General features: G+C 39.0%; 1 protein-coding gene across 1 annotated transcript in view; it reads right to left on the reverse strand.

Moving 5' to 3' along the window:
• Nbas (neuroblastoma amplified sequence) overlaps positions 1–11,332 on the reverse strand; it is a 285,612-nt gene extending 274,280 nt beyond the window's left edge. The window contains exons 1-6 of the mRNA XM_028772232.1: positions 11,215–11,332; positions 9,345–9,399; positions 7,635–7,671; positions 6,884–6,961; positions 6,515–6,562; positions 1,355–1,398 (exon numbers count right to left, since the gene is read on the reverse strand). Coding sequence (XP_028628065.1) covers positions 1,355–1,398; positions 6,515–6,562; positions 6,884–6,961; positions 7,635–7,671; positions 9,345–9,399; positions 11,215–11,328 — 376 coding nt within the window. The 5' untranslated portion in view covers positions 11,329–11,332. The remainder of the gene's footprint in view (positions 1–1,354; positions 1,399–6,514; positions 6,563–6,883; positions 6,962–7,634; positions 7,672–9,344; positions 9,400–11,214) is intronic.
• Between the last annotated feature and the right edge of the window lie 3,473 nt (positions 11,333–14,805).

Here is a 14,805-nt window from a genome sequence, read left to right on the forward strand (position 1 = left end):
AAAACCAACTATTAGCACTTGGGAGGCAGAGGCAGGCGGATTTCTGAGTTCGAGAGTTTGAGGCTAGCCTGGTCTACAGAGTGAGTTCCAGGACAGCCAGGGCTACACAGAGAAACCCTGTCTCAAAAAACCAAAAAAAAAAAAAGATGGAAATTCAGGGTTAAATTCTGTAGTATCGGAGAATCATGGATACTCACAAATGGTAGGGAAGAAAGCACAGAAGAAAGGTCTGCCTAAAGAGCTCCTACTTGACCTCACAAAAGAAGGACTAGTTAAATTAACACAATGCAAAAGCAGAAACTTCCTGGCAGATGGAACTATATCAAGGGAAGAAGACATGACTTAAAGTCAACCTTAATTAAGAAATGCCTCCCTAAGATCAGGCTGTAGTAAGCCTGCAGAGCATTTTCCTAATTAGTGATGATGGGGAGGGTCCAGCCCATTTTGTGGAGCCATTCCTAGGCTGGTAGTCCTGGGTTCTATAAGGAAACAAGTTGAACAAGCCATGGGAAACAAGCCAGTAAGCAGCACTCCTCCATGGCCTCTGCATCAACTCCTGCCTCCAGGTTCCTGCCCTGTGTGAGTTCCTGTCCTGACTTCCTTTGATAATGAACAGTATGGAACTGTAAGCCAAATAAACCCTTTCCTCCCTAACTTGCTTTCATCATGGTGTTTCATCATAGCTTTAGAACCCTAAGACAGATGGATAGACTAAGATGATTCTGAACAGAGTTACAAAATAACTCAGTTCCACGGTCAGGAGCAATCAATTGAGAAGTTTTAGGTGGAGTTGCAGTACCTAATCATTACTGTTTTACATGTTCTAACTAGCTATCATGCACCATTGTATAAAGGTGTACATAATTAACCCATATAATTTTTCTATAATTTAATATTTTAAAATTATGTGCAAATTACCAATAATACAAATGAGGCCAGAAACTATGTTAGCTTTCTGACAATGAAATAAAATATCTAGTCTTAAAACGTATAAGTATTAGTAAAAAAGATCAAATCACATACTATTTTACTAGTTTTTGTTGAAGAACTATGAACTTATAACTAAATATTTATCCCAAAATAGAAGATTACACTTACAAATTACTTTTTCAAAAAATAGCCTTGAATATTTTAAAACAAAATTTAAGTTTCAAAGTCCTAAAACATAAACATGTCAAAGCAAAATATTTAAAGATTAAAGATTGAATAATTATAATTTAAGTAAGTTTAATATAGTCATAAAAATAATCCTACTAGTAAACCCTTTTAGAATATCTACTTGCACTTTACAGGAACATTGTAAACCATTACTAATTGAAATTTTTTCATATTTCAAAATTTTGGAAACTCTTACCTTGACATTTCCCAATAACTGATGTAAAATCATCTTTTGCAGACCTACAAATATATGAGAAATAAAAACACAGTTTTACCCTAACGACACCAATATGAGAGTCTTTAAAACATCTGAGATACTATGGTCTAGACGGTGCCTATACATAACAGTAAGTCATCCTTGTCACATAGATGGTGGTTTAGTGTCTCAAATGGATTCTCTCATTAACACCAATCTTCCTGTTAGAGAAATGAGGCTAGAACAAGAGCACAGAGCTCCAACAGAAGTGTGCTTAAACATTGTCTTAGGATACAGCGGGAATCTATGTACCACAGGCCCAAGAATCTGATTCAGTAAATCGAGAATGGGACCCAAGTAAGATTATTGATTAAAACTCCACACATTGATACTAGTTAAGAACCACTAATCCATACCATATTACAAAGTCTATCACATAGAAAAAGAGAGCTATATGATGTCCACCTTAATAAATCATATAACATAAATAGGTTATAATATATGAACCAATAATCTATTTACAATTGTAATCTTGAAATAAATAACATAGTAGTATAATTAGTACAAACTGTATTCAAAATAAAAACTGGTGAACCTTCTAGAACATAATTTAATAACAATTACCTAAAACTCTGACCTAGAAATTTCACTTCTACAAAGTTATTCCCAGAAAATAATTACAGATTTATATAGTTATCAAGGAAAACAATACAACCTAATTTATAAAGAAGAAAAATGCATCAAGTATAAAGAAATTAGTTAAATTTTGATGTGCACATCCAATGAAATATTATGCAATTACTATACCTGACATGGAACAATTTCATATTAGATTAATTTCAAAGGTTACTCAGAAAAAAAAGTAACATAAATTTTAAAATGTAAATTAAATTTATAACTCACAAGAGTAATTTAGAAATTGGTATCAAATAGAATATTTGATATTACCCACTAATCACATAGACACAAACAGAGAGAGAGAGAGAGAGAGAGAGAGAGAGAGAGAGAGAGAGAAAGAGAGAGAGAGGTACTAAAGGAGGTATGTCAAAATATTAATAGTAAAATAATTGAAGGGTCAAACAAATTAATTTCTAGTTCTTTCTATTGAATTGTATTTTCTATTATTTCTAAAGGGTCTACTAAGCATTGTGTTTTAAATAATTTATAAAACTTTTAATATTTTAGCTATTTGTGGAATGCTGTTATGACTACAGACATAAATACAGAAATGAGTATCTAAAACAACATACTGCTCTGCTCCCAAATGGAATGAGGCAGACAGAACTCACTCTGAAACAAAAGTAACCTGATTCCAGCTCAGTCTCTGTGACTGAGACAAAGGATTAGTGTTGCCCTTCCGTTTAAATAAAATGGTATGGCAGCACCTCACACTGCTTAGAGAAAACACTGAATGAATAAATGTGCATTACTTTCATTCCTAACATAATAGTAAGGAGTGGTGCTGTTTTGCTAGGGAAGAGGAAAGCCGGATAGACATAACCGTTTGGCCATCCATCATTCACTGTAGTTATGTAAACTCTGGGGAGGGAATATTTACACATCGTCATAAGAGTCTCTTCATGTCTTTGCTGGGTTCTTTAATAGCTTCTAATTAGTCCCTATATAAACAACAACCCATAGCCATATGGAATTATTATTTCACTATTTAAAAAATAAGGAAACACATATTGACCAATTATAATTTGTAGCTGCTGACAAATTACAAATTAAAGAGTAATTCACACATTGTTATTGTATCCAAAGTCAGCCCCTAGCACAGACAAGTTAAGGTCAGCATCCTAAGTGACTGACAGTTAACACAACACTGGAAACCAACAACCCAAGTAGTAGTGCAAAAAAAGAGGCCTACCTCTTAAAATCTCAACTGCTTCTCCTGTCTCTTCCCATTTTAACTGCTTCCTAACAGCAAATAATGACCTATGATCCTAGAAACAACTCCCACACTTGAAACACCTACTCAACATTACTACAACTACTACTGAGACAATCTCACTTTGTACCTTGTTGTGGTTTAAATAGGAAATGTCCCCCACAGGTCCATGTGTTTTACTACATAGTCCTCAGCTAGTGGCTGTGTTTGGAAAAGTTGTGGACCTTTAACAAGTGGACATTTGCTGAAGGAAGTTAGTCACTGCAAAAAAGGCCTGGACATTATATAGCCCAGGCCCACTTCCTGTTCTCTCCTTGATTCCTGACTACTGACGCCATAAGGCCAGCCAGCCTCATGCTCCTTCTATCATGCCTTTCCCCGCTATGATAGACTGCACCTCCTTGGAACTATAAGCCAGAATACACTCTTTGAACCTAACTTAGTAGTCTGTCTCAGCAATGTTTAAAATAATTAAGACAACTGTTCTTCACTATTTTAGATAGAATGCAAGTGGAACAGAAAGAGCAAGTGTCTTTAAAATTCAAGAACAGCCCAATATAGTGACACACATCTGTAATCCAAGCAAAAGTTCTAGGCCAGCTGGAGATCCTATCTCAAACAAAACTTCCAGGACAATCACTGCTGATAGAGTTTACTTTGGGGGACTTCCTTAGCCTTTTTTCATTACTGATCGTTCCTTACTTACTAGAAAACACTTTGGTTTTGGTTACAGCAAAGTCAATATCCATGCTTATATTCATTTAACAAGAGCAGTGGAATACTAGCTCTGAGCAACGCTACACCCCCATAACTCCCTCTTACCATCTCTTCCTCATATTCCTCAGGCAAAGACCACATTTCTTCATCACGTGAAGACTACTACACATGTAGACTACTACATCATGTGTAGACAAGTGGGGAACGATGGTTTTGAGGTAAGCTGATTGAGCTACATTGCCAGACCAATATTTGTGGAAATGTATCATACTGAGAAAAAGAGACTATACCTAATTATAAAGAAAACACAATATAATCGGAGCTGCGGACCCTAGGTCTCACTCATACCACATTCCTGGTAGATGGCACATGATGGAGTTGTAGAAAACAGAGATAATGAGAGGGACACACCACATCTATACCAAACCACAGCATGGCTGACACACAGAACACAAAACCTGAGGGGAGAAGAACAGATCTTGAATTCTTGTGCAGGGCATTTAACCACATGCGCCGGCTCCTCATTTTTAAAGTACAGAAAAATCTGCACAACTTCTCAGACCTGCCCGGACTTCGTGAGTTAACAGGAGTACTAACAACACCCAGCAATGGCATTAACTCACCAAGAATAACAGTAAGTGTGCTCAGTGTTACAGGTGTTGTGTGAGGCATTCCATACACAGTGTGTTCTCAAAGGCTTCCTGGTGGAGCTATTTTCACACCAAAGTTTGTGTACACAAAGCTTTTATAAATTATCCTTTCATCAAAAGATTTTATTAATAAATTCCATGAACCTTTGGTCAGGCTCTACATCGCATACCTCAGTATCTTGGTCACACATCATGCCCTGACTGATACACCAAAAATCACTTCATCCAACTTCTCTTTTCCTGGGAAAAGTAAATGCTGTTTTCTGACTGCTGTGTGTAAGTAAGGAATATACTAAAAGCTTGTTTCTCAAAGGACACTTCACAAAACCGCAACAAATGAGTTCTATCAATTCCTGTGAACAACACAAATTCAAACACTGCCAAAAAAGAATGCTTAAAGATGCTGTTAAAAACAACAGTAACATAGAAATATCCATATAGCCATATCAAGTTAAATTATTTAGCATTGAAAGACTACCATAATTTTTCCTTGGGGCTTGGGAGGACTCAGAAAACCTCCCCACATGAAGCCAGTGCCTGATAGAGAAAAGACCTTCCTACTCCTCCAAAGGCTGAAATAATCCAATTCTTCTTAAATACATGGGAAGAAAAACCAATCAAAGACCAGCAGAAAACTAAGACCAATGTGAAAGCAATTGAGTGGGCACTGGTACTGTTGTAGTCAAGAACAATGGAGCAGCAGAAAAACATTTCCATTAGTAACGAAGAATCTTGAAATCTCTTGCCCTTCACTTTTCTCTTGTTTATATATGGTGCATATGCCTATATGCTTCCACATCCACATATGCTTAGGTGTCCACAACTGACAACAAGTATCTCCCTTATCAGCCTCTACCTTATATGCTGCACCAGGGTCTCTTGTTCAAACCAGAGCTTGCATTTTCAGCTGGTATGTTAACCAGCTTGCTGTGGAGATCCCATTTCTGCCTACTGCAGAAACTGGGATTCCAGGCAGAACTCTATGACTATACATTTTTTTCACATGGGTTCTAGGAATCCAAACTCCACTCCTCTGGATTGCACAGAAAGCTATTCATCTGCTCAGCCATCACCCAAGACCTCCAATTACATTCTGATAATCAACAGGTAAGCTTTGCCTAAGAAAACAGAGGGAGACACTCAGTATTAGAAATAGCTTATATTTAGTATGTTGATGCAAATTTCACAACACAGTAACTACTTCTGAGTTTAATTGATTTTTTTTATTTATGTGTGTACCGGAGTGGGTTTATGTGCATCATGTGCATACAGGTATAGATGGAGGCCAGAAGGGGCATCAGAGTCCCTGAAACTGAAGTTACAAGAAGCAGTAAGCCTCCAGGCAGGTCCTGGGACGAGAACCCAGGTCATCTGCAGGAACAAGAAGTGTCCTTAACCACTGAGCCTTGTGTTCAGCTCCCAGAGGTGTATTTTAGATGAGAACATAGCATCACTGAATGTCTGACAGACACCAAGCAGACATGCAGTAATCACGCCACCTTGGCCTTTCACAGACCTATATCAGATTGACACATTTGTGCCATTATTGCAAAGCTGTCTAGCTTTGTTCTACATCTTGAGACATCTTACATCACTCTAAACAGTTAGCCCACCAGTAACTAGTCAAACAAGTTACTTCCAGACTTCTAGAATACAACCTTCATTTCATTAAAAAAAAAAAAATCATTTCTCAGGCATAAGCAAAGTAAACGGGAAAGCACAAAGATGAGCAAACTCTGAGGGAGCTCCATTTCTAAGTTAGTGATCGGCTCTTCACAAAATTAACTCAGTAGTAAAATCCCTTCAAATACTTTGAAAAATATTTAAAATCTTATTTCTTATGTATAAGTAATGGTCTTTTTTCATCAAGACATCTTCCATATGGACAACATGAACCATTACCTGATCTCCACACACTGGTCTTGAACAGCGGCCAGAAGCTTGCCATTGCTGCATGGAAGACAAGGGAAAGACATCCTGCTGTGAGAATGTGAGTCTTCAGCATGGATGCAATTACTTCACAATCAGGTTTTTTGTTTTGCTTTCATTGTCTACCTTTTGACTTGACAATTAAATTAATATGCAGATAAAATCATATAAAATGACTTAATATAGCTTAAATTCATATGTTCAAACAACAGCCATATGTAACAAAGGGAATGTACTAAAATCAAGAATAAAGGTACAAGGACCCCCAAAATTCATGTCTGTATTGAGATTTAGACAAAAATGCAGTTAGAAGAGTTGTAAGTGGATTTTACACATACTTACTTTGCAAGTACCAAATGCCAGTTTATCTGTTTATTGACCAAGCGGACCAGTCCGTCAGGAAGCAAAAACGGAGCAGGGCTGAAATTACAACATATCAGCTAGCTTATAACTGAGCTACAAAAATGTAAGTAAGTAATAACTGTATCTATAAAGAGAGGGTTTGATGTTAGGATATAAAAGAACGCTGAACAAGTAGTTCTACAGGAGATCAAAGGTCTCTATATTAGGACTATCTTATCTCTAGAATTGTTAAGGTTAAGAGAAAGCCACACTACAAACATTGATAAATGCAGAATCCTAACACTGTCCTGGATTATTTACTTATTTCCCTGTCCTGGAAATCAGCAACAAGCTAAACATAACAACACTCAAAGAATTAAAAAGTATGCAACAAGCAAAATCTGAAGACCTAATATACAGCAACTCAACTACTGACCATAGTTGATGTAATAATAAGAACAAAAAAATGCTCCTTAACATATACAACACACAGATCCAACACAGGGGCATTTCCTAGGAAGTTGAGCACACACATCAGAGGAATCAGGGGCCATCAGGAGATGATCAGTACTGACTCAGGGAACAGGAACTAGCAAGTGTACTGAGGTGTGTGTGATCAGCTTACACCATGCCTTTGAAATGCTTATCTAAAAACCAGGTTTGCCTGAATGTCAACATCTCCACCAGAACTGGATATTCAAAACCTTAAATAATCGGAAGATAGTAATCTTTGTAAGTACTGAAGGCTCACCTGTACCAGATGTACTGACGCAAATATAACAGATGATCTGGAATAAAAAGAAACACTTTTCCTTTAACAGTTATTTGTAAATAACTTGTAAAATAAGACCAACTTAATATATAACTTTTACAAGATCATATAATTGTTTGTATTAAAATCCAAGCTTATGTTGTTTGAAACATTGAAATATTTCCTAACTACAAAATTTTTAGATGTTTTGAGATGCTAAATCAAGCCATTACTAGAATCAGAGTAAATTGCTCTTTAAAACAAAACTATCTGTACAAAATATAAATGAAGATACTAATTTGAACATTGCAGCAACTATATAAGCAGTAAATGGAGAAGTCTGTGAAAAGCAAAACTTAAAAAGGGTTTTAAAATGTTTTATATCATCACGCTCTCACATTCTCCTCTTCCTCGCTCTCTCTGTCTCTCTGTCTCTGTCTCTGTCTCTGTCTCTCTCTCTCTCTCTCTCTCTCTCTCTCTCTCTCTCTCTCTCACATACACACACACATACACACACACAGCTAGGCATATAGTAAAGGAGAAAAGTCTGAAGAACATCATCTCTAGGTTGTAAAATAGAGAATTATAATGTGTGGATATTTATACTTCCCAATTTTTTCTACAATTATTTTGATCATATATATATATATATATATATATATATATATATATACATTTCTAAATAAACCAAGATTTCATTTATGATTGTGAAAACTAAATATATTAGAACTGATATAAAATCATAGCTAGTCACACATTTTCTACTTCCTTAAATTGAATTCCCTCTTCATAAGGAACTCAGATGCAACATGAGGATGACCTTTGAGGCCAGATAGGCAGGTGTCACATTCCCGAAGAATACTGTGAACAAGTCTCCACATCTAACCATTGCAGGTAAGGGCTGGAGAGATGGCTCAGTGCTGAAGAGCACCAGCTGCTCTTGCAGAGGACCTGGGTTCAGTTCCCAGCACACTCATGATGGCTCACAACCACCTGTAACTTCACCTCCAAGGGATTCTATATCCCTTCAGACCTCCATGGGTCCCTGCACACACCTGGTACACACACATACACTCAGGCACATACACTTACATACATATAATATGTAATAAATATAAAACAACATTTAATTTGTCAGCCTAGAAGGACTATATTAATCTGTTAATTAATATTATAAAGCCCTCATGGCTCAAAAAGGCTGATGCTCAGTTCTTTTTCAGACTCCTACTGGTTCATAGGTAAAGTCTATCACTGGTTAAATAAAAGGCCAGTTTTAACCAAATATTTAAGTTGAGATTTTTGGACCAGTTATATCTGAAATGCTATGTAAACCGCTTACTTACAATGGTCTCTCGCAAGCTTATCGGCGTCAACATCCATAGTCGTTACAAGACTTACATTGGACTTACTCATCACCATCCCATGTACAACAACACATTCATAATGGCTAAGCCTAGGCCAGAGTTTAGCTCGAGGCTGAATTAAAGATAGATGAGAATGAAAATATACATACATGCATACCTATAGCTATAGAAATAAGTGCATGTGAAATTAAATTCAAACAACATGCATACTAGCTATCTTCATCGGGTTCTTTATCAGAACACTAAAGAGCACACTTTTAAATCTCTAAGCTAAAACTGCATAGATGTGAAAGGAGAAAAACCTGTCCAGGAACTATATAATACATAAAATACAAGGCATCTTTACCTCTAATTGCTTTTGTGATGATGAAGGATGCACCATGCTTTCGGTTGCCTCTGGGCTACAATGTAAAAAAAAGAAAACAAAAAACTTAGAGTTGAGTTGAGAATTTTATAATACTTGAAACATTTAAATTTATACTTCTCTACTTATATCCGGAGAATTGAATACCAGCATCAGCATTTTCAAACTTCTTACAGGTTGAAATAACATCATCTGGACTGTGTGTAGTGGTAGTAAGACTGAGAATTATGTTAATAGATACATGTCAGAAAGAACCCCAAGGTGAGGTTAGAAACTGTTTCCAAATCAAAACACCAATAAGAAGGCAAGGAACCACAGGGGCACAGCTGAGCTGTGTCTAAATGGTAGAGAACTTACATATGATGTTCAGGAGCCTGGGTTTGAACAAAGACTATACTAATTGCCCAGTCAGTACAGTCTATACGGAGGGCACAGATCCCTAAAACAGATTTCACTCAGAGGAAAAGTGATTATCTGTTGTGTATCCATGGAGACAATGTTACTAACAAAACACAGAGATGTAACTACTACATTAATTTGATTTCATAGACATAAACCGAATGCTACTGTCTGTAGAATAAAGGCTAACAAACAATTCATATAGTGAGTAAGGTGCTTTAAAGTGCTACCAAAAATAAAATGAATAAAGACATCAGTAGGAACAGATACATTATTCCCTAAGACGCTCGCTTAACAAACATGAAGGAATCATCAGGGAGCAATTTGGAACAGTGGAGGGATATAAAGTGAATCTGAGGCAGAGCTTATAGGTCAACAGCTGTAGGAAACAGATGTAGAAATCAATAATGAAGAGAAAAGAGAAGGGAGAGTACAATGAGGCTTTGATATAAGCTGGCTCTGCTGTGTTTTAAACCAATGTATAGCTCTAAGCATTCTGAGACATTATTACAGACATTTCAGAAATGTTAGATAACTTTATCCAACTTAAAGGCGGCAGCAACAGCCTCTTAATTTCATAATCTACAAAATGTCCACATCACTCATTAGAAACCGAAACTAATAACAATATATGCAGATTTCTGCCTTTACAAGACCTAATTCAAGACAAGCAGAATAAATAGAAAAGATGGTAACGGGGTTCAGTGAGCCAGATTCAAGAATCTTTACTAAAGGTCTTCCCCAGGGTCTAACACACTGGCATGTCAAGCACTTGATACTGTATATGTCAAGTAAATGGGCCTGAGACTCCTGGTTTTCACCCTCTGACCCGAAAGCTCTCCCTAGGAAACTAGTAACTCCAGGGTCCAGAAGTTGGCAAACACCATGACTTTCCAGCAGAACTGGAGAACAGCAGCTTCTTTCTCTTCACTCCCTTGGCATTTTACTCAGACAGCACTTTGAGCCTGGTAATGAGAAACGTTCACTGGACTGGTTGTCTCTCGTCCACACTGAAAGTCCCATGAAAACACTCTGAATGCCCAGCAGCCTGCACCGTGCCTATCTGGGGCCCGGGTGTACGTGTACACACACACACGCTAGTAAATGTCTAATAGTGAGATTTTTAAAAGACAGTAGAGTCCTGAGAAATTCTCCCGCCACCGAAAACAAGATTACAAGGAAAGTCCGGATATGACAAGAACTCCTTCCCTCTAAGAAAGAAGACCGACACTGACCTACTGAGAGGGTGACAGCCTGAGTGGGGATACACAGCCGAATTCCGGGCCAAGACGGAATTCAGACACCCTTCACCCAGACCGAGCACCCCCGCCGTTGCCAGGAGACAGCACAGCTGCTATCCCCCGCTCCGCTTGCTCTGCGTGGCACCGCTACGTGGCTCCACTCGCCCCTCGCCGGCGCCACGCCGACGGCCTTAAAAGAGAGCCTGGCTCACCTGCACTTCCGTCTCGGGTGGCCACTCGGTGTTGACCAGCAAGTCATAGAGAATCGTCTCCTCCTCGTCTGCAGAGCCGGGACTCAAAGCCGGCACTGATTCGGGGGCCGCCATGTTGGCCGGGAACAGAATGGTGGAGGGAGGGGCACTACGGCGCCGCGCGCGGGTCAAACTTTCCTGTAGGCGGCCGCTGGTGATTGGCAAAGTGAAATGAATTAATTGACTGCTGGAAGGGAATGCTAAACTTAACAGTTCTGTAGGTATGAGAAGGACCATTGTCGTGTCTGAGATATGTCTCGGACCCTGGTCCATTCTTTGTTCATTTGTGCCTGAAATGAGTCAAGTCACTGAACTTTTCTTACTCAGCTTCTACAAAGTCAAGGTGCAAGGACCTCCCGGAGTGCTGTGTTCATGTACATACCCTTCCCCAAACATAGAAAGTATTCAGACAGTGGTCTTTAAATTCACCAAGGGGTTATCCAATTCAACAGATTAAGCTAATGGTTAAGTATCATAGAAAGAGTGTTTTAGGCACCTAGAAAAAAACAGTGAGGGCCATAGCCTCTGATGGAGACTTCCTGTAGCTGGTAGAGCTTGTCAGCTATGTAAGAGAGGATGCCCTAAACATCACTATACAACAAGGAGTAGCCTCTGACCTAGTTCTCCTGCCTAAGCCTCCCCTGTGCTCATAGTACAGATATGTGCCATCAGGCCCAGCCCTGGGCCTTCAACTATAGGTAAAAATTGGATCCACTGGAGATCAGGAGAGAATATATCAGTTAGAGAGGAATGAGGTGCACAAAGACATAGAAAGATTAAGTTTCAATGACAGACAGCATGAATAGAGAGAGGCCAAGCTGAGAAAGGGTCTGAAGGACAATAAAGATAGGACAGCTTAAGGATTCCCTAGACGGGAAACTTACCTCGTTTGCTTACTCATTCAGTCATTCATTCACGTGTCCCTGTCTTTGGAAGGCCCTTTATCGTAAGCAGAGCCAGTTACGACCTCCATGACCAGATTGTTGGGATTGAAAAGAAGCACAATTTCACAAGATATCATTCAGAAAGTATCCTGTAGAATAACCATCTCAGTGCAATAGGCAATGGTATAATCAAAAGGAATAACTGGAGCATATCTAATGGTCCCCAAGTCTCTCCAAGTTCATCTTCATCTTGTACTCTCACAGCTAAACTTTTCTACACACACACACACACCATTCAACCTTGCTGTTTCTAATACAACAGACACACATAGCATCAGGACATTTGACGGGGATGTTCTTCGTACATAGAGGTTCTACCTGATGTGGCTCTGCTGGGCTCTCTCATCTCCTTCAAGTTTCTGTTGAAATGCTACCTTCCTCCCAAACTCCACCCTGCTTGTTCATGTCTAAGTTCACAATCACTTTCCTCCTACTCCAGCTCCTGAGCCCCTTCCCCATGTCTGCTCAGGTTGTCTGTTCGTTTGTTTAACACAACATTTGTCATCACTAGACATGCTTTGTGATACATAATTTATTTTACTTGTGTACAGTTTGTCCTCATCCTCCAAAATGTAAACTCTAGCCCAGAAGAGTGCAACGTCGTCTTGTATAATAAACTCATTTCACAGCTGCACTATGTCTCTAGTGTTTATAACAATACCAAACAAAGCAAGAGACAAAATGTATACTTCTGAGAGGCTGGAGAGATGGCTTGGCAGTTAAGAGCACTGACTGTCCTTCCCGAGAACCACTGTATTTGTTAGGGTTTTACTACTGTGAACAGATACCATGACCAAGGTAACTCTTATAAGGATAACATTTAATTGGGGCTGGCTTACAAGTACAAAGATTCAGTCCATTATCATCAAGGCCGGAGCATGTCAGCATCCAGGCAGGTATGGTACAGGAAGAGCTGAGAGCACTACATCTTCATCTGAAGGCTTCTAGGAGAAGACCAGCTTCCAGGCTTAAAGCCCACACCCACAGTGACAAACTTCCTTCCACAAGGCCACACCCCGTAATAGTGCTACTTCTGGGCCAAGAATATTCCAACCACCACAGCCATGATTCAGTTCCTAGCACCCATATTACAGCTCATGCCTGTCTGTAACTCCTGGATCCACCCTCACACAGACATTCATGCAGGTAAAAAGAAACCAATGCACATGAAAAAAATTGTGTGTGTGTGTGTGTGTGTCTGTGTGTGTGTGTCTGTGTGTGTGTGTGTGTGTGTGTGTGTGTGTGTTGAATAAATAAAGAATTTTCAAAAACAATTTTTTAGGCAAACTTGGTGTGCTGTCCCTGAAACCTTAGAATTCCTGGTTGCAAGCAAACCTCTTGCATCTGTCCTTTGTGTAGTTCTCACTACTCGAATATTTTCAAATCACTTATTTCTACACACTCAGAGTATTTCTTTTACAGCAGCAATGTCTTTTCATCAAGCTCCCAACTGCAAAGCCCAGCATTTCCTCTTCCTACTCCATACAGCATAACAAGTCACACAGATGCAAAGAGCACTTCTCCCCTGACACATCATAATCGAAAAAGAGGTAGGAATTCTGGACAGGGAAAATGTTAGGGTTCCCATTGGAGTTATACAGTACCTCAGAACAGCACCCACCTTCAACTATGAACAACTTTTTATGTCTAACCTCTTCCCTGCCTTTTCTTTTGACAATGGGGTTGCTTTCGCTCCTTCCATTTTCTCTGTCACCTGATCATTTGTTTGCTACAACAAACAAAGAATGTTTTCTTGGACTTGAAATGTGAACCTGCATTCACAGATGGAAATCTTAAACTTACAAAACTCCATCACAACAGACCAAACTTTATCCAGTGTTTGAGTCAGGCATAGTGATTTACACCTGTGATCCTATCTCTTGGGAGACCAAGACAGGAGGATACCCATAAGTTCAAAACCAGCCTGAGCTATGTAGAAAGCCTTTAAACAACAAACAAACAAACATAGTTCTTAAGATCCATCTGTCCTCTTTTTCATAGGGCAGCACACGGCAGGGGTTTGGATGGCAAAGGATAATTGAATGCTGTAGATAAAGCATCCCCATGATTAAGGGAGTAAATGAACACTTAGGAATGACCAGCAGTACTGCATGGTATCGACATGTAGAATTGTATTGCTAGCAGCCTGATCTGTTGGAGGAAAAAAAGTGTTCTGTAAGAGTTTGATTGCTATGTGCTACTGTAACAATCTAATCTATATCATCATGCAGCTGAAAGTCTACTGTTTATGGTCCAAATATGCCTGCTCTCCAAACTCGTATGTTAAAACATTCTGAAATGGAGTGTTATAAAGATGTAAGGTTCTGGAAAGATGATTATGGTGGCTGGAGAGAGGCTCGATGGAGAAAGTGTTCGGGACAAACATAAAATACACAGCAGGCTATGGCTGCACTGAGGGCAGAGATAAAAGATGGCTAGGATTTACTGTCTGCTAGCCTAGGTCTAGTTTCACTGAGAAATTCTGACTTAAGAGAATAAAGCAGAGAGTAGCAAAAGTAAGACACCAAGCATGCCCCTCTACCTCCAGTGTATGCGCACCACACACACACACACACACACACACACACACACACACACACAAAGGGGG

The sequence above is a fragment of the Grammomys surdaster genome, unplaced genomic scaffold (assembly GCF_004785775.1).
Source record: "Grammomys surdaster isolate TR1022 unplaced genomic scaffold, NIH_TR_1.0 212, whole genome shotgun sequence".
Lineage (NCBI taxonomy): Eukaryota > Metazoa > Chordata > Mammalia > Rodentia > Muridae > Grammomys > Grammomys surdaster.